Genomic DNA, 22,702 nt, shown 5'->3' with positions numbered 1-22,702 from the left:
GAGAATTAAGGTTGTGATTTGCTTGAGGTCATACAGGTGTGTCACAAGATAATTAATAATAACAATATTGTCATTTATATAGAGCTTCAAAATTTGCAAAGCATTATGTATTCACTGTCTCATTTAATTGTCAAAATCCTGTTAAATAATGACTCCCATTATCTCAACTTTACAATCTTAAGGAAGTTAAATGATTCTCCCATAGTTAAACAACTGTACTTCATTCTCATCCATTCCTAAGTTTTTTCGATAGCATTGAAGCCCACCAGCAAATAGTATCCCCAGGGGTAAACTATACAATATTGCTAAGTCCCTTGATAATTTGGAATATGGGTTCCAATGCAGAGACTAATATACATAGTAAAGTAATGACTCTTCTTGGAGCTTCCAACCACCAAGACATGGGATCATTCTGACTCAGTGCTGTGTCCTTTCCATCATATAATGCTAGATCATCAATTTCTCCATCTTTAAAAGGTGAATGATAATGATCTCAAGATCCTTAATCAAAAGTAACTCATTCTATTACACAGTTTTTGTGTTTGAAAGTTATGGGCCAAACAGTATTTTTGCAAAATGTCAGACAGGCACAAATCAATTAATGAAAAATTATTCCTTAAGCCCTACTATGTGTCAAGCACTGTATTAATCACTGGTATGTATAAACAAAAATGAATTAGCTCTTACCCACTTACATTCTAATGCATATGAGTATATAAATACAAAACTAATTCAAAGCAGTTACTAAATAACCTTGGAGGAGAAAGCACTAGCCTGCTCGAGGGACTGGGATAAACACATGGTGATACATGAGCTAAGAGCAGAAGGAACCAAGATTCCAAGAGCTAGAAAGGAGGGAAGATATTCCAAAGATGGAGGGAAAGATGTCAGTGGTATAGAGATGGAACCTGGAATCTTATGAGAAGAGTAATGAGTAAACCAGTGTACCTGGATTAAAGTGCTTGCAAATGAAATACCCTACATAAGTTTTAACTATTATTACTGTCATTTCTAGCTTAGAAACTCCTGGTGTGTGATTGTAAGTACTAATATCTCTGTTAAACCTCAGTTTCTTCATTTATAAAACTGGGATCTTGATATTTAGTATTACCTATGTTTCAGAGCCACTCCTAGGAAAACACTTGGTTATCCTTAAAGCATTAAAGAAATGTCAGTTATCATTCCTCCATTTAAATCCCATTTCAATAGCTCATCATGGCCTGAAGGTATCTCTGAATTCTTAAAGGCTATGCCAGCCGAACACAAGCTCTGACAGCTGTTAACAGGATAGAAAGCCTTCAAGTATTAATACAATACTGTGTATTTACCATTCTTTAGAATAGTTTAAATAATACAAATAAGAAAAGCACCTCTAAAATTCAAATCTATAATTATTTTTATGTTCAGAAAGATAGCTTTAAAAATAAAAGTAATTGCCCCAATGAATAAAGGACATACATGGCCCCAGAAATGGCTGCATGCCATGCCATTCAATGGCTTTGAGCGGCACATGGTACAAAGGGGAAGTCTGTAAAGAAGGGGAGGAAAAAAGTAATTGGAGGAACCCTTGATTTTTAAGGCAGAGACCTCTGGTAAGGCCCTAGAAAAGCTGGGCTGAAATCTTAGCTGAATCCCTGACTCATGCTCAACTTGTTCATTGGGATCATGAGGAAGTCACTCAACCTTTCCATGCTTCATTTATTTAATGACTATAAAATGTGGGCAAGAAGAGTAGCCTTGACGTATGGCCCAGGTATTTTATATGGTAAATTAATTTCTGTTTTTGAAGGACTTTTGGCTCACTGAGGGAAATATGCTACATGAAGTTGATGCCATTTTTGTTATTCTTATTAAGAGCTATTGAAGATATTAGAAAACAGGAGCAATCTCTTATCCAACCTTGCATCCCTAAGTCACCAGGGCATTATGGACATGTAGAAACAGCCTCTGAAAGACATGGGGTTGAAATGTTTCTCCATGTCAGAAGATCATTTAAGACAGAAAAGTTGTATGATACAAGGGGCTAAAAAAAAATTGGCACCACAGGGCCTAATACTGAATCCTATTTCTGAGTTATGTTGGGTAAAGAGTCTCATCTGCCTAGGCCTCAGTTTCCCTGTTAAAATGAGGGAATTAAGAATGAATAACCTCTATTGCCTCTTCTTGCTTAAGATCTATGATCCTATGGCTTCCTGATCTGTGATTCTAGAGAAGCAGTTTTCAAACTTTTCAGTGTCAGGACCCCTTTACACTCTTAAAAAATATTGAGGACCCCAGAGTACTTTTGTTCCTATGAGTTATATCTTTTGGTGTTTATTGCATTAGAAATTAAAATGCATAAATTTGAAAAATATTTCTTTGCCAATTCATTAAATAAGAACAAACTTCTTACTTATTTAACATGAATTTCTGTGAAATATATTTTCTAAAACAATTTAGTGATAAAAGTAGTATTATTTTCCAGTTTTGCAAATCTCTTTAACATCTAGTTTAATAGGAGCCAAATGGATTCTTATGTATTCTTCCATGTTCAATCTGTGGTAATACGTAATTTTGGTTGAAGTGTATCACAAAAGTCCCCCCTCACATTGACATCTAGTAGGAAAATGGAGGAGTATTTTAATAAACAAATAATGTCTTAATATTGTAATGAAAATAATTTTGAGTTCATAGATCTATTAATAGGTCTCAGAGATGTTCAGAACACACTTTGAGAACCACCATTTTCTAGACAATGAACTTAAGATGTACAACTGTGGCACCTTATTTTTATTTAGTTTTTTTCCTATGGGAAACTATAAAAACCTTAGCTTTCCCAAATGGAGTAATATTATTTTGTTAATTTGACATATAGAGTATATCTCATGAATTTTCTTAGGTACAGAATAAGATTAAATACATCATTCCTCAGGCCCTTAGCAGTAACCTGCACTTTAAGTTTTTCATTTTTTTTTAGCATACTCTACCACCACATTTTATTAATCATATATTTAATTATTCATCTCTCCTTAAAATGATTTTCTTCTTAAATACATTTGTTTGGCTATATTTCCATGCTAGTTTTGCTACACTGGAATGAAAAACTAAGTAGTCATGAAGAGACCAATAACATATCATCCATCTAGTTACTCCTCCCTTATCCCAATGGTTTGAAAACCTGCTACAGACTTCATGGTTGTCCTTTTTTTGTAGATAAAACTTATAATCAAAAACAGAAAATAACTATGCCTGAAAAGTCCTTTGATAGTGAGACATGAATCCAAATATATGTGGCCAAAAATCTTTCATAAATTGATGTACTGGAGAATCCTCTGAACCATCCTAGTAGCAACAGACTTTATTGAAGAATGAGGGAGGCTTCTTTTCAGTGCTATTTTTGAGTTGCATATAGCTAAAATGAACACAACAGCTTATTGTTTAAATGATAGGCCTTTTCAACATTAAGCCCTTTGATTAATTTAGACCTTATTTTCCTACTTATCTACTGTTTGTATAGCTAAATACATAAAAAACGTTCAACTGCAATGGAAGTCTGAGTTTTGTATTTGTTCTTTTATCTCAAGGTTTTTAGTTCCAGCCTGAATGACATAGGGTTTCCATTTTATGCCATTGGTCTGTAATTCAACTTACCCCTTTCCCTTTCTGCCCCCAAAGTGTCTCTAAAATCAACCACCATTCACAGAGAAAGCATTTATGAACAGCCCTCGTGTTCAGATTCTGGAAAAATGCAAAGTCATTCAATTTCTAACTCTTGGCTTGGTTCTCTCCCAATGTACAGGCTAATCAGCTGCATGTCCTTCAACCTCTTTTGTGAGGCATTTGGGATGCTTTCCGACCCTCCACCTTCAACCCCTACCCGCCTTTTCCTTCCCTTTTCTCCCCAGTCTCACCTCCCCCTTGCCCCCAGTCATGGAATCAGTATTTTTGGTGTAATGTCAGTAGGAGGGGGTGAGGGGAAGAGTCATGATGAGGACAAAATAGCAAAAAGCATTACTAAATCAGCAGAAGGAACCCTCAGCCCTTCATTCAACACAATGTGGCTGAAGAGGATATCCTGTCAAACCAATGATAACGAGGGAAATAAAGTCACTTCCTCACCAGCTGCTTTATTCAGGTATAAAAAGGAAGTCTTTACTTCCTCATGTTGCTCTGCCCACCACCCACTCAGAGCACACCAGGCCTGCTTCTCCCTTTTTCACAACTTAATTTGATGCAACTTGGATCAGATCTTATGAAACTTTTGTTTCTATGGCACGAACAGTGCTCTACTGTTTTCCTGGTCATTGCATGTTATGCTTTCTTATGGACCATAAAAACTGTATGTCAATAGTTGTATGCCTGTATTCATTGCCGTGGGAATAGTGGGAGGGAGGAAATGTCTTCCCTGGCCTCTGCTCAAAGGACAAGAAATAAACAGGGTAAACTAGAAATACAAGAAAGTAGATTTACTCTCATAGATACCACTGAGGATAGGACTTTCTATTACAATATGGCTCTAGAAGGGCATGCTTTATTCAAAAAGAATATACTAGATAAAAGAGTGGTAGAATCTCATTGGATATTAAAATATGTTTAGGCAAGGAGATATAAGAAAGTGGCAAGGAGGGGTAGGAACATAGAAGAAAGGATTTGAATTAAGAATCAATAGAAGGAAAAACAGTTAGAATGCTATCATAGGGGTATGCTACAAACCGCCTAGACAGAAGGAAGAATTAGATAAGAAATACTCTGGAAACAGATCACAGACTTTGAATAGAGCTCTTGTTCTCTCTCCCTCCCTTTTTTTTCTCTTTCCCTCCCTTTCTCCCTCTGTGTGTGTGTGTGACTATGTTTCTCTCTGTCTCTCTTTGTCTCTGTCTCTATCTGTTTCTCTTTCTCTCTTTCTCTTTTCTTCTCTCTTTCCTTTCTCTGCCAGAGATCAGCTGAAACATTCTGATTTGCCTTAATGATGATTTCATCCTTTAAAAGGTACAGGAAGTGACAAAAGGAACTACTATTCTGGACTTGATTCTGACCAATAAAGAGGAACTGGTTGCTGAAGTAGAAATGACAGAAACTTTGGGAGTTAAATGGCCATTGCTTCATGATAGAGATGTTCAAGACAGAAAAATAGAGTAAAACTAACCACTTGAATAAAGCAGATTTTAAGGGTTTGATAAAAAGACAATCTAATGGTCTAATATTCTTTAGAGGAGAATAACCAAAAAAGAACAGGAATGTGTTAACAAGTCTTTTCCCCACTGCAGTCCATTTTTCACTCAGATGTTAATTTGATCTTCCTAAAGTTCAGGTTTGACCATGTTATCCTCCCCCCATCTAGGTTCTCCCACATTCAGTGTATGTCAGCGGTTCCCTATCATGTCCAGGATCAAATATAAAATCTTCTGGTGTTAAAAGACCTTCATAAGCTTCATAACTCAGCATCACCATCTTTCAAGTCCTCTTTTATCTTACACCCCTCCACATACCCTGTGATTCAGTGACATTGACCTCATTGATGTTCTTTCTACAAGATGCCTCATCTCCTAACTCTGGCTTTTTCACTAGTTGTCTCTCAGGCCTGGAATACTTTCCTTATTTCCTCCTCCTGGCTTTCCTGGCCTGCTTCAAGCCCCAGATTTTAGCTGGAACTTTATTCTACACAAGTGTTTCCCAATCTCCCTTAATTCTGGTATCTTTCCTCTTTTTGTGATCTCCAATTTATTATATCTTTAATTTGTTTATATATATAGTTGTTTGCATGTTATCTGCCTAGTGAGATTGTGAGCAGCTTGAGAACAAAGTACCTATTTTTGTATCAGTGGAGATTAGCATAATACTTGAAACATGTATACTTAATAAATGTTTGACTAACAATAGAAGTTATTCTATTTTGAAGAGGAAAAGGGGCATCTATCTAGTGTAATCATGGCTATCGTCCAATGAACTAGGTGGCTCAGTGAATAGATCCCTGGGCTCAGAGTCTGAGTTAATATTCAGACTCAGACACTCACTAGCTATACAAACCTGGTCAAGTCATTTAACTTTTGTTTGCCTTAATTCACTAGAGAGGGAAATTGGCAAACTATTCCAGTGTCTTTACCAAGAAAATCCCATACAGGTCAGACATGATTAAATGACTGAAAAACACCAATTGTCTAATGAAACCAGTATGAATGTGTATGATCAATGAACTCATTGATCAACTCAGATTCTCATTTTTAAAATGGGAACCAGGGTAAATATTAGGGTAGGCAACCTGTCAAAGGAGTAACATGGTACTTTAAGATTGGAATGCAAAGCCCTAAATCTCAGAATGAGGTAATTATTGGAAACAGCAAAAAAGGATTTTTGTAACTCTATTGGGGGCAAAAGGAGAATCAAATTAGGGATAAGATGGGAATAGATGAGATGATGATATTGTTATTAATAGTGAAAAGGTCTCTTTTCTTATCTAAGGAAAATTATCTTTGGTGAGGGGAAAGTGGAATAAAAATATTGTGAATGAGAAATGAATGAGTAAGAACACAATTTATGTGAGAAGATAAATGTATGCTTGCCCTCAGTTACTTCAGTTTCCCAAGCCCTGACTAACTCTGTCCAAGGCTCCTGAAGAACTGATTGGTATACTTGCCAAGTCATTGCTGCTGATGTTTAAAGATCTTGAGAAATAGGAGAAGTATCCAAGCATGAGGAAGGGCAAACATCCCAATTTTCAACAAGGGCATAGGGAAGCATTCTGCAAAACTATCAGCTGGTGAATTTGACTTCTATTCCTGGCCAAATTCTAAAACATATTACTAAGAGAACAGTTTGTGAGCACTAAGAAAGGGAAATAGTGACCACTAAAAACCAGCATGACTTAACCAAGAGAAATCATGCCAAACAAACCTCATTTCCCCTTTTTATTGGGTTAATAGACTGACAGATCAAGGAAGCACTGTAGACAAAGGATGCTTCAATTTTATCCTAACATTTGACAAAATGTCTCATGTTATCCTTGTGGACAAGATGGAAGGATGAAGGACTAAATGAGAGTTCAGTTGATGACCAGATCTGCACATATGTCATTCTGGAAAAAGATCTCCAGCAAAGGGCCTCAAGGATCTCTTGACTTGGTATCATTCAGCATTTTCATCAGTGGTTTAAAAGGAAGCAAGCTTATACAATTTTTTTTCTGTTCTAATTCCTTTTCTTTTTTTCTCATTTATTGAGTACTTTATTTTTCTCCGTTCCATGAAAAAACAATTTTAACATTTATTTTTATTTTCATTATTTTTATAATTATATCTTTTTATTTAAAAAACATATGCATGAGTAATTTTTTTCAACACTGACCCTTGCAAAACCTTCTGTTCCAAATTTTCACCTCCTTCCCCCCACCCCTTTCCCTAGATGCCAGGTAATCCAATACATGTTAAATATGTTAAATTATATTTTAAATCCAATATATGTATACATATTTATACAATTATCTTGCTGCACAAGAAAAATCGAGTCTAGAAAGAAAAAATCTGAAAAGGAAAACAAAAATGCAAACAAACAATAACAGAAATAGTGAAAATGTTATATTGTGGTCCACACTCAGTTCTCATAGTTCTCTGTCTGGGTGTAGTTTGCTCTCTTCATTACTGGACAATTGGAACTGGTTTGAATCAACTCATTGTTGAAGAGAGCCATGTTCATCAGAATTGATCATCATATTGTCTTGTTGTTGTCGTGTATAATGATCTCCTAGTTCTACTCATTTCACTAAGCATCAGTTCATGTAAGTCCCTCCAGACCTCTATGAAAATCATCCTGTTGGTCATTTCTTACATAATAATAATATTCCATAACATTCATATACCATAATTTATTCAGCTATTCTCCAATTGATGGGCATCCAGTTTCCAGTTTCTAGCCACTTCGAAAAGTGCTGTCACAAACATTTTTGCTTGTGCAGTTTTCAAATGATACAAAGGTATAAAAGAAATCTCACATATTGATTATCAAAACAATTATTCAAAAAAGATCTTAACAAATCAGAACAATGGACTGATTTAATCATAAAACCTCAGCCCAGAACCCAATTCTGCTCTTTAGGACCCATGTGACTTTGAGAGATTTATCTAACCTCTTTGAGTCTCTTGTAAAAGAAGAAACTTGGACTATGTGACTTCTGAAGTCATTCCATCTCTAATTCTGTGATCCTAAAATAACAAAAAATAAAATTTTAAAGGGATGAGTAAAAAGTTCTACAAAAGATTAACAATCAACTTCATTAATACAGAATTGGGGAGGTATGGTGGTAGAGGCCATAGGAAGAAGATTTAGAATTTTAACTGACTCTGGGCACACCATGAGTCAACAAGGAGACATGGCAGCTAAAAAGTTCATACTCTGTCCCAAATAATAGAAAAGCAACAGTTCTTTGTATTCAATTCATTCCAGGCCATATCTAATATGTAATGTTCAGTTCTGAGCCTGCATTAGGAAGGACAATCTACAAACTTGACTATTATTCAGAAGAGAACACCCAGAATGATGACAAGTATAGACAGCACATACTGTATATTTGAAAGAATTGAGCATTGTCTTGACAGAGATGATAGAATAGGCATGTTTTCAGACATGACAATACAGACATATATTTTACTTGCTGAATTTTTGTTTCAAGGGTTTTATTTTTCTTTTCTTTTCTTCCAAGTAGAGGATGGAAGACATAGGAAGGAAGAAAAATAATTGAATAAAATTTTAATTTAAAAAGAAATAACTACATGTATTTCTTCTAGAGAGACTTATGAAGGACGTGCCAGTTCTCTTTCTTTGAATTTTTGAAAGGCGTCCTATGGAAGAAAATTGTACTGTTGGTCTCTGAAGAACAGAATTAGGAACACCGATACTAAGGGACAGTGTTAGATTTAGACCTGATGGAAGAAAACCTTCCTAAAAGATAGAAATGTTCAAAAATAGAATGTTAAGAAATAGGCTTCCCTTTACAGGAGCATTTCAAGCAAGCTGAATGACAACTCATCAGAGATACTGTAAAAAGTATTCTGAGTTAGGTACAGAATGAATTCCATGGTTTCTGAAGTCCCTTCTATCTCTGAGTTCTGTGATTTTTCTTTCTGCACAGTGGTTGGTACATAGTAAGACATGTAATATTTACTTATTAATTCTCTCCATCCATGCATGCACTAAGTAATATTGATTAGAACAAAGGACTTAGTAGTGATAATAGTGCTACTTTGATGAACATTTAGAAAAGAATCTTTAAAAGCAAGAAAGATTTTATCTATTTGTAAAATTAGCACCAGGTTTACCAACTTATTAGGCCACCTAGAATTTCTTCTTTAGTTCCTTTAGATTAAAAGAAATGAAGCTTTTGATTGGGTCCACATACCTATAACCAAAATTGAAAAGAATAAAAGGCAGAAGAGCAGGGCAATCCCTCCTTCTTACTCCTATCATCAGTATGTCCTAAAGCAAGTGACTTAAATTTCTGAACCACAATTGTATCCTCCTTAGTTGTGTGATCTTGGACAAGCTACTTAACTTCTGTCCCAGTTTCTTTAACTGTAAAATAAAGCATCTACCTCATAGAGTTGCTTCAAAGATCAAAGGAAATATTATGTGTAAATTCAATAGGTATTTAATAAAAACTTATTCCTTTACCCTTAAAAAGAAGATAATGATATTCTACCTACATAAAAGAGGTAGGAGAGACAACTAGGGGATACAATGGATAAAACACTAACCTAGAGTCAAGAAACCTGAATTCAAATCTGGCCTCAGACATTTAACATTTACTAGCTGTATGACCCTAGCAAATCACTTAACACCAATTGCCTCACATAAAAGGAAAGAAGGAAGGAAGAAACAAACAAAGAAAGAAACAGCAAAAGAAACAAACAAACCAAATAATGAAACAAAGAAACAATGAAAGAAAAAAGGAAGGAAGAAACAAAGAAAGAAATGGGAGGCAGAACTAGTCTAGACCATATTTAAAAAAGTAGATCTATTCCTTTCCTTTCCCTTCTTTTAATATGTCAGCTTTTATATAATGCTTTAATATTTGTTTTGCAATTTTCACTTTACAATTATTAAATCATTTTTAGTCTCATAACAACCCTGAGAGGTAGATGTTATTACAATATCCATTTGACAGGTGAGGAAACTGATAGACAGGTAAGTGACTTTGTCTAGGCTTACACAGGCAGTAAATATCAAAGGCCTTATTTGAACTCAGATCTTCCTGACCCCAGGTTCAGTTTTCTATACACTGCATCTCTCTTCCCATACATATAGAATCCCATATGAAGTATTCCAAAAGGTAATGGAAACAATGGGCTCATATAATGTCTTTTACCTAACAGTTGATATCCTTTCAGTATAGTCTCATTTTTTTTGGCTCCCTTGCATATGCCCTAAGCCAATTAGAAGGCATGAAATTTTTAAAAAAACTAATAATTTTTTAAAGTTGATATTTCAACATGGTTTTATGATTTTCATAGAAAAAAATTAATAAGAATAAATGGAAAACTCTATGCTAAAGTTACACTATAATAGAAAGATCCCTTGCAAATTTACCATTGGAAATTAGAGTTAATGTTTATTGATTGGGTATGAGCAGGGTGTACCAACATATTTTTAAATTATCAGTATGAACATTTATACCTTGGAAATCTGTAATTACTACAAATCAAGGCTTGAGTTGTTGTTTTGTTGATTGTCTAGATTTAAGAAAATGATGGAGAAAATGTTAATAATGCTGCTTAAACATTGAAGTGTGTTCATGGGAGAGGAGGTTATTTAACATTTACTAATGTGCCCTAGTTATGGGTTCCAGGTCGAGCAAAATCATACTACTTGCTCTCCCTACCTAGTCTCCTCTTACCTTATGGATAATATACTTTTCAGTACAACTGAGCAAAAGGAGAAAACCTTGTTATACCCTTTGCCTTGGTACTGAGTCTGAATTTATGTGGTGGTTATTGTATGCAAATGATTCACAGAATATTTTTAAAATAACCTTCTCTTTTGAATTATTGTGTGGAGAGGTGCTATAGAAAGATCTGGATTGATCAAAGGAGCTCACCTTGGTTGGGAACCATTTAATAGTTTTGGTCTAGAGTTTCTTAGGGCCCATGAACTTGTTTAATATTTTTATAATTTTATTTTATGTATTTACAAGCTTTTTTTAAGAAAAGGTTTCATAGGCTTTGCCAGACTGCCCATGATGTCCATGGCACCAAAAATTGTTAAATTCCTGCTTTTGGAGAGATCTTCCAACTCAAGAGTTTATGGAAGAAGAAGGTGTCACTGAAATAGCTACCATACTGAGACTGTCATTGATTATTTAATGACATACTCTGCCTAGCATTAAGTACTAGAAAATTTCACCTTAGAATCAGAAAGAGGTATAAATCTGAACAAGAAAAACATGAGAAAGTAATGCCTTCTTTGTAGAATTTTGTCAGAAAATATTCAGTATCTTCCCTTTTCCGTTGCTTTTAGTATATGAAATAGATAAAAAAAAATTATTTTAAATAATTTTGACATTTAAACAATTAATGACAGGCTATTCAAACTTTGGGTATAGTCCTAATCAAAATGTTTGAAAAAGAAGAAAAAAAGACAAAACAAATCACTATTGACATGTCTTCTTAGAAGATTCAAATCAAAACTTTATTTTTTAGGCTGATAGTAAGTAACTAAACCCAAGCCTGATTTGCTGTGATACTGGGATCATGGTTTGTAAAGCCCTTAAAGATGATCTAATCCAACCTTTTCATTTAGCAAGAAGCAAAAACCCAGGTCCAGAAAGATTGTGACTTCTCTGAGGTCATACCTCACACTACTATAAATTTCTTAGGAATCTCAGTATTTTAAAGCTGAGCATCTTACATCATTTTCAGCTAAAACATGTGACTAAATCATTTTATGAATGTAATATAGTTGTCAGCCACTGACCATCTCCATGACAGCAAACATCCTTTTAAGAATTATGATTTGTTCCTATAACATATTAGTTTTAATACAGTAGAATTCCTGGAAGAGAAAAAAAAAAAAAACTCAATAAGTTAGCCCATTGGAGTAGAGGCCAGTGAAAGGGGTAGAGCTATAGGAACTTTTAAAAAGCCTGAAGGAGGCTTTAATTGTCTGTTTTTAGCATTTCATTGATGTGAATCATTCATTCTTATGTGCCATATCAGATTAGTAGATAATTCTTTATCTACAACACCAAAGGATTTTTTTTTTTTAGCAGTAACATACATATTAGAAATAAAATCAGTATCTAGAATGTGACTAGGGTCAGACTGTAATTTATGGCTGTGTATGTTGTGGGGTGGGGTAGAGAGGAGGTATATGGGGGAAGTACCTAGGCAGAGCCCCAGGGACAGAGATGGGGTGGAGAAGTACAGGTGGAACTCCTATAGCCCATGACACAGGGTACCCTTCCAAATAAGGAAGTGATGATATTGGTGGGGCTTCCCTCATATTATCCCCACCCTTACCCTTATCCACTTCCAAGTACAAAAAGGGTTTAGGTGATGACTGTATCTAGTTGAGGTCCAATTTCATCACAACAAAATACCATTGCTTTTCTGTTTCTTTCAAATTTAAACTTCTCTCATATTATCCCAGCTTTTCTGTTACTTTCAAATTTAAACTTCCTTCATAATATCCCCTCCCTTATTCTTATCTACTTCCAAGTACAAAAAGGGTTTAGGTGACTGTATCTAGTTGAGGTCCAATTTCATCACAACAAAATATCATTGCTTTTCTGTTTCTTTCAAATTTAAGCATAACAGTATTATTTGGGTTGTTCTAAGTTATAGAAAATCATAGAATGATAAATTCTCTGCATTTCAGAGGTCATCTGGTCCACCACTTTACAGAGAAGGAAACTATGGCCCAGAGAAGAGAAATAATTTACTTAATGTCATACAGTAATCACATGCAAGGCCAGGATTCAAACCCCAATTTTCTTAGTCTAAAGCCAACATATTTTCCTCTGTGACTCCATCTCAAGGCCCTTCCAATTCTGAGATTTTATGATTTACAAGTCCAAGCCAATGACCTGCTTCATTTTAATCAGTACTCAGTACAACAAGGCAGCTCCATGACTGTAAAAAACCTGGACTTTCCCCCATCAGTGGTGGGGAAGATAGAGTGATTTCTGTGGGTCCTGGGGTTCTCCCTGCCCAAAGGCCTTCTCTCTATTTGTATGCCAGCCAACTTTCTCCTGTGTGGAGGCACAAGATATAGTGCCTCCACACAAGTAAAAAATATCAGACTACACAGGAACGCCTGAAGGCTTTTCCGCTGTGTGGAAGGCTTAGAATTCTCCAATCTTTAGCGTCCTTATCAGTATAATGGGGATGATAATATCTGTTTGGCCAGCCTCACAAGGCTGTCATGAGGTCATGTTTGGTGACTACTTCTTCAAAACCGTCAAACTGGTACAAAAGAAAAAAAGAGATAATTACCCTGTCATATATTCACATAACTTCACTATAGATAATAAAAATAGGCTACAAACCCATTCCAAATCATCATCCTAGAAAATGGAGCATCTTAAATACACATTTCTCCTAAGAACCATTGTCTAAGAGTCAACTTATAGTAAAAGGTCTGTGGGAAAAGGTTAGGGGAGTCTTTGCTCCCTCTTGTGGCAAAAATGCAACTTTGCCTAATTAGAAGGCTGCAGCAACCAATTGTTTGTGGTCAATTAGCTCATTCAGGTTAGGTTCTCATCAGGATTAGGCTAATCATGGTTTTGCTAGTCAGAAATCTGTGGGTTCACTTAGCTTGACTTTGTAATACAACAGAGACCAGTCCTTGCTGACTGACCATGTAAGAATGGAGATGAGTCAGTTGACTCCATCTTCACTCCTTGAAACAGAATTTGACTCATGCAGAAAATGTACACATGGGATGTTGGGATTACAAGGTACCTTATGGGTCAATAGTGAACATGAATCGTGGTACTGCCTCTGCCAAGTCTAGCTAAGTGAATTTGGGTAAATTGCCTAATTCCTCTAGACCTTCCTACTGAGAATGGGGCAATTATGCTATTTTTATATCTGAAGGACATCTATTAACAATGTAGCTCAAAACTTTCATCAAGGCTTACTGGAAACAGTTACAATTTACTTACTGGAGACAAGTTACAAGTAACTTGAAACAGAAAAAATTAAAAAGCTGGCCCAAGGTCTGAGTAAAGTCAGCACTGAAGTCAAGAACTAAAATTAGAGAGCTGATTCCAGTTCACAAGCTTGGCAATAAGTCCACTATTTAGAATCCGAAGTGCCATATTTTTCATGATTTTCATATGTATTATATAATGATCTGTTAATTAACAGTGTCTTAATTTCACCTGTCACAAAAATGTTTTCATTTAAATTCTAACTTGGTTCTACTTCTTCTTTTCCTTTAAATACTTGAATAAATATACATGTAAACTAGCGTTACTGTTGCTGTTAAGTATTTAAAGTTGTAAATGCTAATATTCCAATATATCGGATGCCCTATGTTATAGATAGATGAAATTTAAAAGAACTTTTACCTGCTCAATTCTTAGATGAATTAAGAAAAGAACTCATAGTTTTACATTGAATTTTATATTTTTATATTTATATATTATTTTAATGTTTGCAAAATCCTTTGTCACAAGAATGCTATAATGTAGATAGTCCAAGCATTATTAATCCATTTTGTTGTTGTTCAGTTGTGTCCAACTCTTTGAAACCCTGTGACCACACTATTTGTGGAGGTTTTTTTTTAGCAAACATACTGGAGTAGCTTGCCATTTCCTTCTCCAATGGATTAAGGCAAACAGAAGCTAAATGATTCATCTGGATTCACACAGTCTGAGGTTAAATCTGAACTCAGGTCTTCCTGATTCCAGGCCCAGTGCTCTATCCACTGAGCAATCTAGTTTCCTTCCATTTTACAAATGAGCACATTTAGGCTCAGAAATATCAAATATACATAACTTGCCCATGACCATAGAATATACTGTCAAAATCTATGTCCAAAAGAACTAAAGGATGGAAGTTTTTTTCCCCCAGTCCCCAAAGTGCTTTCATTCCAGCAGCTATGTCATATTGAATGTTTTGTAAACTTCCCCAACAAGTTCAGGGTAGAAAGCTATTGTGCCAACTTTTATACAAACCAAAATTTGAAGTCATCCACTGTCTTTCCCAGGGAAAACAACTCTTCCCATCCATGAGCACCTTGTGGTTACTCTGTAGGTATCACTTCAACAAATTATACCTGGAATCTTCAGTTTCACATAGCCTTGAATGCTGTTTTATTGTATCCAACTCCTTTGGGGACAATGAACTCTAAATTACTTACTGAGGAGCACTGAGTGAATCAAAAGAAATGGCCTTTATCTTATTGGTCCATGGAATGAAAGGTATTTAGCTTCAAGAATAAACATCTGAGGGAAGGATTTTTATATGGGAAAGGGATTAAACATGTTAATTGATTGATTGATTAAACCAGAGGAAAGAATTAGGAGCAACAAGTGGATTTTGAAAAGATGCAAATCATGACTTGAAATAAGGAAAAAAACTTCCTAGCAATTAGAGCTATCCCCCAAAACAGAATGGTCACTTTGAGAAGCAGTGGATCTCCCCCATATTTTCAAGCACAGACTGAATGACCTCTTATTGGAGTTGTTGTACAAGGGACATTGGGACAATTGCAGATAAATGGCTACTTAAATCACTTCTCACTCTAAGATTCTGTGATTCTTTGAATTAGTATGACATAATTCCTGCTGACATTCTGCCTTTTCATTTTTCCTATCCAGGATGCCTTTGTGGAATTATATGGCAACAGCATGAGACCTTTGTTCGATTTCTCCTGGCTGTCTCTGAAGACTCTCCTCAGCCTGGCTCTGGTGGGAGCTTGCATCACTCTTGGTGCCTACCTAGGACACAAGTGAATAAGCAAACACACACAATGGATAGATATGCAAAAGACTCACTAAACTGTAGAAATAGTATGCATTTTTTTTTTCAGTGATCCATAATAAAATTTGGGTGTGGTCTCTTAAAAAAAAAAAAAGGAAAACATTGGAGGAAAAAAAAACTTCTGGGCAAAATATTAAATCAGCTATTTACTGCCAAAGGGAAATATCATTTATTTTTACATTATTAAAAAATTTATTTATTTAAGACATTTACATGTAACCTCCTGTCTTCAGAAACTCTGCCGCTTACAGCAAAGTAACTCTTACTATGGCTCCACACAGAATCTCCTGTGCCTATAAATGCTGATTTGTTTTAGACGGAGTTGGCTGGACTAACTCAATCTCCGAAGAACAAACAAACTGACAAAGGATCTTACTGTTGGAGAAGAGCTTTTTTAGGCTGCTTGATTATAGGGAGGTGGGGTGCATTTTATGTGCATTTATTTGCCCTGCATGGAAATAGAATTATTTCCTGCTAGGAAAAAAGTGACACTTTGCTTATGATTTGCATGATGCACACACCATCCAAGAAGAAAAGGAAATTTGAGGGCAGACTTATGGTCCATTAAGATTCTTCATGTTTCCTCCACCTCCCCAGGACAGCTATGGGAAATATAATCTTAAATCATATATGAAAGTATTTTTTTAAGCTACCAATTGTGCCGAAACAGCTTTTTAACAATTAAGAAATATCATCCAATACCTTAAACACTGATTTGTCTATTCAGATACTCAGAGATACGTCAGTCCAAATACTCCCTATCTGAGTAGGAAACTGGCTCCTTTGGAACATCAAGAAATCAACATGTCAGTGATTTCTTCAGCATCAGGGTGTTTTTTTTTTTTTTTTTGAACTACTCACACAGAAACATCAGGACACCATAAGTGCCTGTTTCTCCAGGGTAAGACTGCAGCTTGCAGGCCTGTCTTGTGTCCCAACTAAGTGGGCTCATTCCTGGAACCACTCCCATGCAGGCATTGGTCTCCATGAGGGTTTCTAAACAGTGCAGTGTGGTCTCTGAAACTTTGGAAGTTAACAAAGTTTTGAATTCCATTGGCAAATAAAAGAAATGTTTTTCCATTCAAGAAAGAACTCTAAGTGGGCTCTACTAGGGCCTGTTTATCAAATTGGAGATAATGAAATCAATTTAAGCTCATTTTTCCAATTTAAAGTGGAGTTTGGGGACGAAAACTATTTTTTCCACATAGGTCATTTCTTAAGTTTGCCATTGAAGAAGACAAAGCTCTCATAGTCATCAACCAGATCATCCTGACAACTTTAGAAAACTGATTCAGTCCAGGAAGAGGCAAAAAAAGGGGAACCCTGCTGCCTTTGTGTTGGAGGGAGAGAGAGAAAAAAAGAGACATACACAGAAAGAATGTGGTTAAAAAAAAAAAAAAGGACTTGAATCCCTTTTATATCCAGATTTTAAATCAATCTCAATAAGGCAGACAGATGAGGAACAGTAAATTGTACCAAATACTGTCCAAACAGCATGCCTGTATTTGGGACTGATCTCTGACATATTGATGTGGTTCAAAGGAAGGTTTTAATAAAGAAGGGAAATGTCAAAAGGAGTGTCATGGACTAATTAACTTATGCCTATGGAATTTGATGGGAAAACTCATTAACTCATCATTATTATTGTTTGTTCTTATTTGGAAACCTGGAAGGGGGAGAAAAATTCCAGTTGTGGAATTTGGAGATTATCTGCACAACCTGGGAGCAAAGAAAAGAAACAGTGGCTAAAACTGTTGAAGAATCTCAAAAGAGATCTAGCCTCCGGCTCATAAACTAGAGAAGAATTTGTGTTTTAAGTTTAGATTTCACTTTGTGATATACATGAAATACCTTTGAGGCATTATGGCATTATATACCATTTATCTGTATTAACTTTGGAATGTATTTTGTTTAATGTTTAATGCTGTAGTTGATGTGTTTTCAAAGCTGCTTTTTTTTTTTAGGTATGTGCATCTCAGCATTTAATTTTTTTTTTTAATTTAGTTATGACCTCTACACTATTTGTTAGCAAGGATGAGAATTTTCCATTTGAAGTTTTGTATTTTGACTCTCAGAAACTCTTAACAATGCCTCTTGTAGTCTTTGGACCTCGGACAGCTGAAGAAGAGGGAACTGAAGCTTTTGAGGGCATTCATCTCAACAGGTTTTATACTATGCTTTGAAACAGAAATGTTGGAATAAAGCAAAACAGCATTTGCTGTTGTACCCCTGACCTTGTTCCTTATAGTTTTACTTAACCTGAATAATTCTGAGTTTAGTAACTCAAGTTATTTGAGACAATGTGCACATTCAGCTATAACCATGGGGTTCATTTGCATGAATTTCCTAAGATAGAGACTTTCTAGGGCCTTATAGTAATTAAGACTCTAGCCCTAGGAGTGTGTGACTTTTAGACTTGCATCAAAATGACCCATTTAAATATAGGTACCAAGGAAAGCCATAGGAGCTGATTTAAATAGGTCATTTTTCATGAGAGTTAGTAGCACTTATGGGTTCACACTTGGAACAGAATAGACTTGTAGAGTGGAAAATGGCATGAATTATAAGTCATTATTCAGAACCAAATTAGTGAAGAAGATAAAATGATTTTTTTGGTTTCAATTTTTAAATGTTTTATTATTTTATGAAAGGTTTACATTTTCAAAAGTGGCAAATATTGAACTGAAAGCCCTGTGCTGCTATGCCAACAAGATCACCTGCATGGAGTTGGTTTTGTAGTTCACTCCAAGTGTCAAGATTTTCCAAGCTGCTTTAGAAGTAATATGAAGTACCTTATGAGCATTTAAGCGATAAAGTCTGATTGGTGTTTGGTTGTCTTTGTGGTTGTTGTTGTTATTGTCCTTTTTAAAAAAACAAAAACAAAAACCTGGGTTTCCCAGTATATTAGTAAAGTGTGTACATATATATGTGTGTATATAAATATATATATATATATTAAAAAATTAGTCATGGTGGTTGATGTTTGTTTGGTTTTCTTTTGCTATTGGGGATCTTATTTTCTGGTATTCCCCATGAAAAACTTTTGCCACCTGACTCTAGAATTGTACAGTATTTCCATGCCTGCACTTGCTCAGAGACTAGTTGATAATGCATTTCTTTTTGTTAAAGATATAGAAATGATGAATGTATATAAAAGTTTGAACTAATCAAATCTTTTTCTTTATCTTCTTTCCTAGGATATTGTTCTCTAGCTCTATACCTTTGGGTATACCCTCATTGAATCATTTACACCTAATGTTTATGACATACACATACACATGCACACACACACACACACACACACACACACACATACCTCATAGGTATTGGTTGTCTAGGGCAGAGATATAAAAGACACATATTTTCAAGGGAAAGAACACTCCACTGTCGGCATGAATAAATAAACCCTTAACTCCTAAAGACTTTGAAAGCTTTTCATATAGAAAAGCAACACTTCTACACTATTGTAGAGGAAGAAAAAATGCTGCATTGAGTAGTCAACCAAGCTTTACCATCCAAAATATTCATAAAGGACAGAAAATTATTTTTAGACTTTCTCTTTGTGGAAACTCGAGTTCATAAATATAGCAAGTACCCAGCTAATAAAAAACAAAACAAAACAAAACAAAAGACAAACAAGAGTGTGCCCTCAATTCTCTATTTCACCTTGTAAAGTTTCAGATTTGCCCATTAATTTAGAAGTGGCTTTTAATTATAGTCAGTCATCAAGCATTTAGAATGTTTCCTCTTTTCCCAGCACCAGATGCAATGATTATAAAATCAAAAGAGACTAAGAATTATGTTTAAAAGTGAAGAATCAGAACTTCTCAGCAACATGATATGAAGGATTGACTGAATTTTCAAGTCTAGCAATGCTTAATTTACACTGAAGTAAATAATTAAGAACTTCCACTTTAAACCCTAATTTAATCTATTGAATCCTTTCAAGGTTGTGACTATGGTTAGTTATGGTATGGTAAGGGTTATGGTAACTAACCCTTTCTTATCACTTACATTGAGTGATTTACATGGGCTGTGTGAAAGACAGAGAAAGGCCTTTGGGAAACAAATACTTCTAAGGACATCAAGGAACAGAATTTAAGCTCTGATTCCAATTCTATCCTTTGGTGTCATAAGGATTTGAATGTGACTATTCACATAAAAAAAAAAACTACATATACATACACTCAAGATGCACATAGGTCTAAAATTCAAGTCCATGTAGAGTCTAATCAGATTATTCTTGTTACTTTGAATTATATGTGTTTTTAGGAGTTTTATTATAATAATGGAGGAAGGGGAGGGAAGAAAGAGATTAACAGTAGTATATCAGGTCCTGAAAACAAATGATTTAGTGGACCTGACTAATTTACTGTAAATATGGAAAAACTGAAATAGAACCTTTGTTAGTGCTAAATATATCATATGATAATGATCCAGTGTGATGAGAGTATTTTACTATTCTCATATACAGCTCTACTGGCACCAGGGGACCTAAAAGTCCATTTCAGTATGATTGTCTTGGTTTAAAAACTCCCTTGAAAGTTAACTTTCTGGATATAAGTTTGCATTCCAAGTCTATGTGATAGGTATTTAAACAGTCATTTGTTTAAATTGGTGGAATAATCATTGACACAGCCTGCCTTATACTGGGAACATTTCTTTTTTGCTTATTTGCTATCATGATAGTTTCATACGGCACAATGATAGTGATGGCAATGTAACTTACAATTCTAATTAAATTGAGGAATAATGATACCAATCAGTGAGATATACATAAAAAGAAGCACTCTCTTTTATGATCTGGTACTCTCTTTCATGGTCATTGAATGTATGGACCCTTACAATTAAATCATAATGGGAACTGAACATTGTAAATAGTTCAAGAGAAACTCATCATTGCTTTCAGAAACATAACCCCCAAATGTCTGTTCTGCTGCTGATAGTCAATCATGCCATCTCTATATACAACAGACAGCATATTAATGACCAAAAAGACTGAAACAGCAATTTGGTACCCTAATCATTTATATAAAGGTACGAGGACAATCTTGCAAATATATAGCAGAGAGGCTATATTACAGCTGATTTTTAAGTTTGTGTTATTACAAGTTGACTCTGATTTAGCAAGTGGTCATTAACTCCAAGTATTTCCATTCTTTCCTTGGGAAAAAGTTTGTAGCTAGTTTTCTTGATGGAATGTAATACAATCTCCATTTATATTGGCCAAGGTAGCATTGTGAACAGTAGTAGGTGATCTAATTTCATTTGGAGAACCTAAACAGCTGCATTCATTAATAATTTTTGAAATCTTCAAAACATCCAAATACTATTTGCTTGGATTCTCTTGTTTTTCATCCTTAAATTAAACTTTAAACATAATTCAACTTTATGCTAAATGTTTTGACTTTTATAGGAACTACTCTAAGTTTTCTGTTTTTAACTTGGGAGCTGAGTTTTCAGTATCACCAGCATCATTGTACATAAAGCAAATTTTGTTTATGTAGTACCTTGGATATATGTATGGGAAGGTAAAGTAGTTTTCCAGTTTGCTACCATTAATTACAATGGCATTGTTTTATATTAGTTGTTGGGGGGGAGATCACATTGCCATTGAATTTGTTGTGTTTGTCCAGTTATTGTGAAAGAAGAAAAATAAAGTGCACTGTGAGCTATTGGTTATGTACCTGAATTGTTTATAATTTGTTTATGTCAGCTTTCCCTGCTATGAATCACCACTGAACAAGACCATAATAGAAAGCTCTACTAAATCAGATTGACTATGTACTGATGTCATAATAATATCATTAGAGATTAGGCTGTGGTGTTCCCTTACAGGTGAAGCCCCCTTATACTCAGCTTCTTTGTGTTCCCTGAAACTGAAATTCCTTGGATAGGTCCAAGAAGGACATGACTTATACAGAAATCCATTCTCCAAAGGAAGGCATTTGCCAGTTACATGGCACTCTGTCACATGCATAGATCATTTGTGGGTTTGGAAATTCTATCATTGATGTGATATGATTAGGCTGGGGGCAGGGGAATGAATGTGGAAAATGAAGAAAAGAAAATTATATCAGAAGACCCTAAAAAACTTCAAAAGTCATATTTTGAAGCTAACTTTCACCAGTTTGGCCCCCCACCAGCCCTTTTCTTTAGGACATGTAAATGCTAAGTAGCAGTTCCCCCAAAGGGTGAGAATTGATAAGTATTTCAAGGATTACAAACTTGTCTCCCAACAATTTCAGACAATCCTGTCTTAATATTCTTCCTTATAAATGTCCCCTCTATTAACTTCCTTAGAATTGTTGAGGTTGTCACCCTGCTTCCAGTTTCTTAGGTTCACAAACCTCCTCAGGTCCTCATTCTCACTAATGCCTTGTATTCAATTAATTGCTAAATTTTGTCATGTTTACCTTTAAAACATAATTCAGGGGCAGCTAGGTGGCACAGTGGGAGGCCCCTAGGTGGTGCAGTGTATAGAGCACCAACCCTGAAGTCAGGAGAACCTGAGTTCAGACACTTAACACTTCCTAGCTGTGTGACCCTGGGCAAGTCACTTAACCCCAATTACTTCAGAAAAACAAACAAATAAACAAACAACAACAGCAACAAATCATAAATTGATTCCTTTCTCTCCAATCACACAGCTATGACCTTAAAGTTATGGCCTTGATTCAGGCCCTAATCACCTCTTTCATAGATTATTCCAATGGCCTCTTAATTTATCTCTGACTCTGCTCTGTTCTTAT

The 22,702-nt window shown here is 35.3% G+C and overlaps 1 protein-coding gene across 1 annotated transcript in view; it reads left to right on the top strand.

Moving 5' to 3' along the window:
- BCL2 (BCL2 apoptosis regulator) overlaps positions 1 to 19,110 on the top strand; it is a 211,940-nt gene extending 192,830 nt beyond the window's left edge. Inside the window, exon 3 of the mRNA XM_051969912.1 lies at positions 15,788 to 19,110. Within this exon, the coding sequence (XP_051825872.1) occupies positions 15,788 to 15,922 (135 nt within the window). The 3' untranslated portion in view covers positions 15,923 to 19,110. The remainder of the gene's footprint in view (positions 1 to 15,787) is intronic.
- Positions 19,111 to 22,702: the final 3,592 nt, after the last annotated feature.

Source organism: Antechinus flavipes, chromosome 1 (assembly GCF_016432865.1).
Source record: "Antechinus flavipes isolate AdamAnt ecotype Samford, QLD, Australia chromosome 1, AdamAnt_v2, whole genome shotgun sequence".
Lineage (NCBI taxonomy): Eukaryota > Metazoa > Chordata > Mammalia > Dasyuromorphia > Dasyuridae > Antechinus > Antechinus flavipes.
This window is presented reverse-complemented; position numbering and strand designations above follow the sequence as displayed.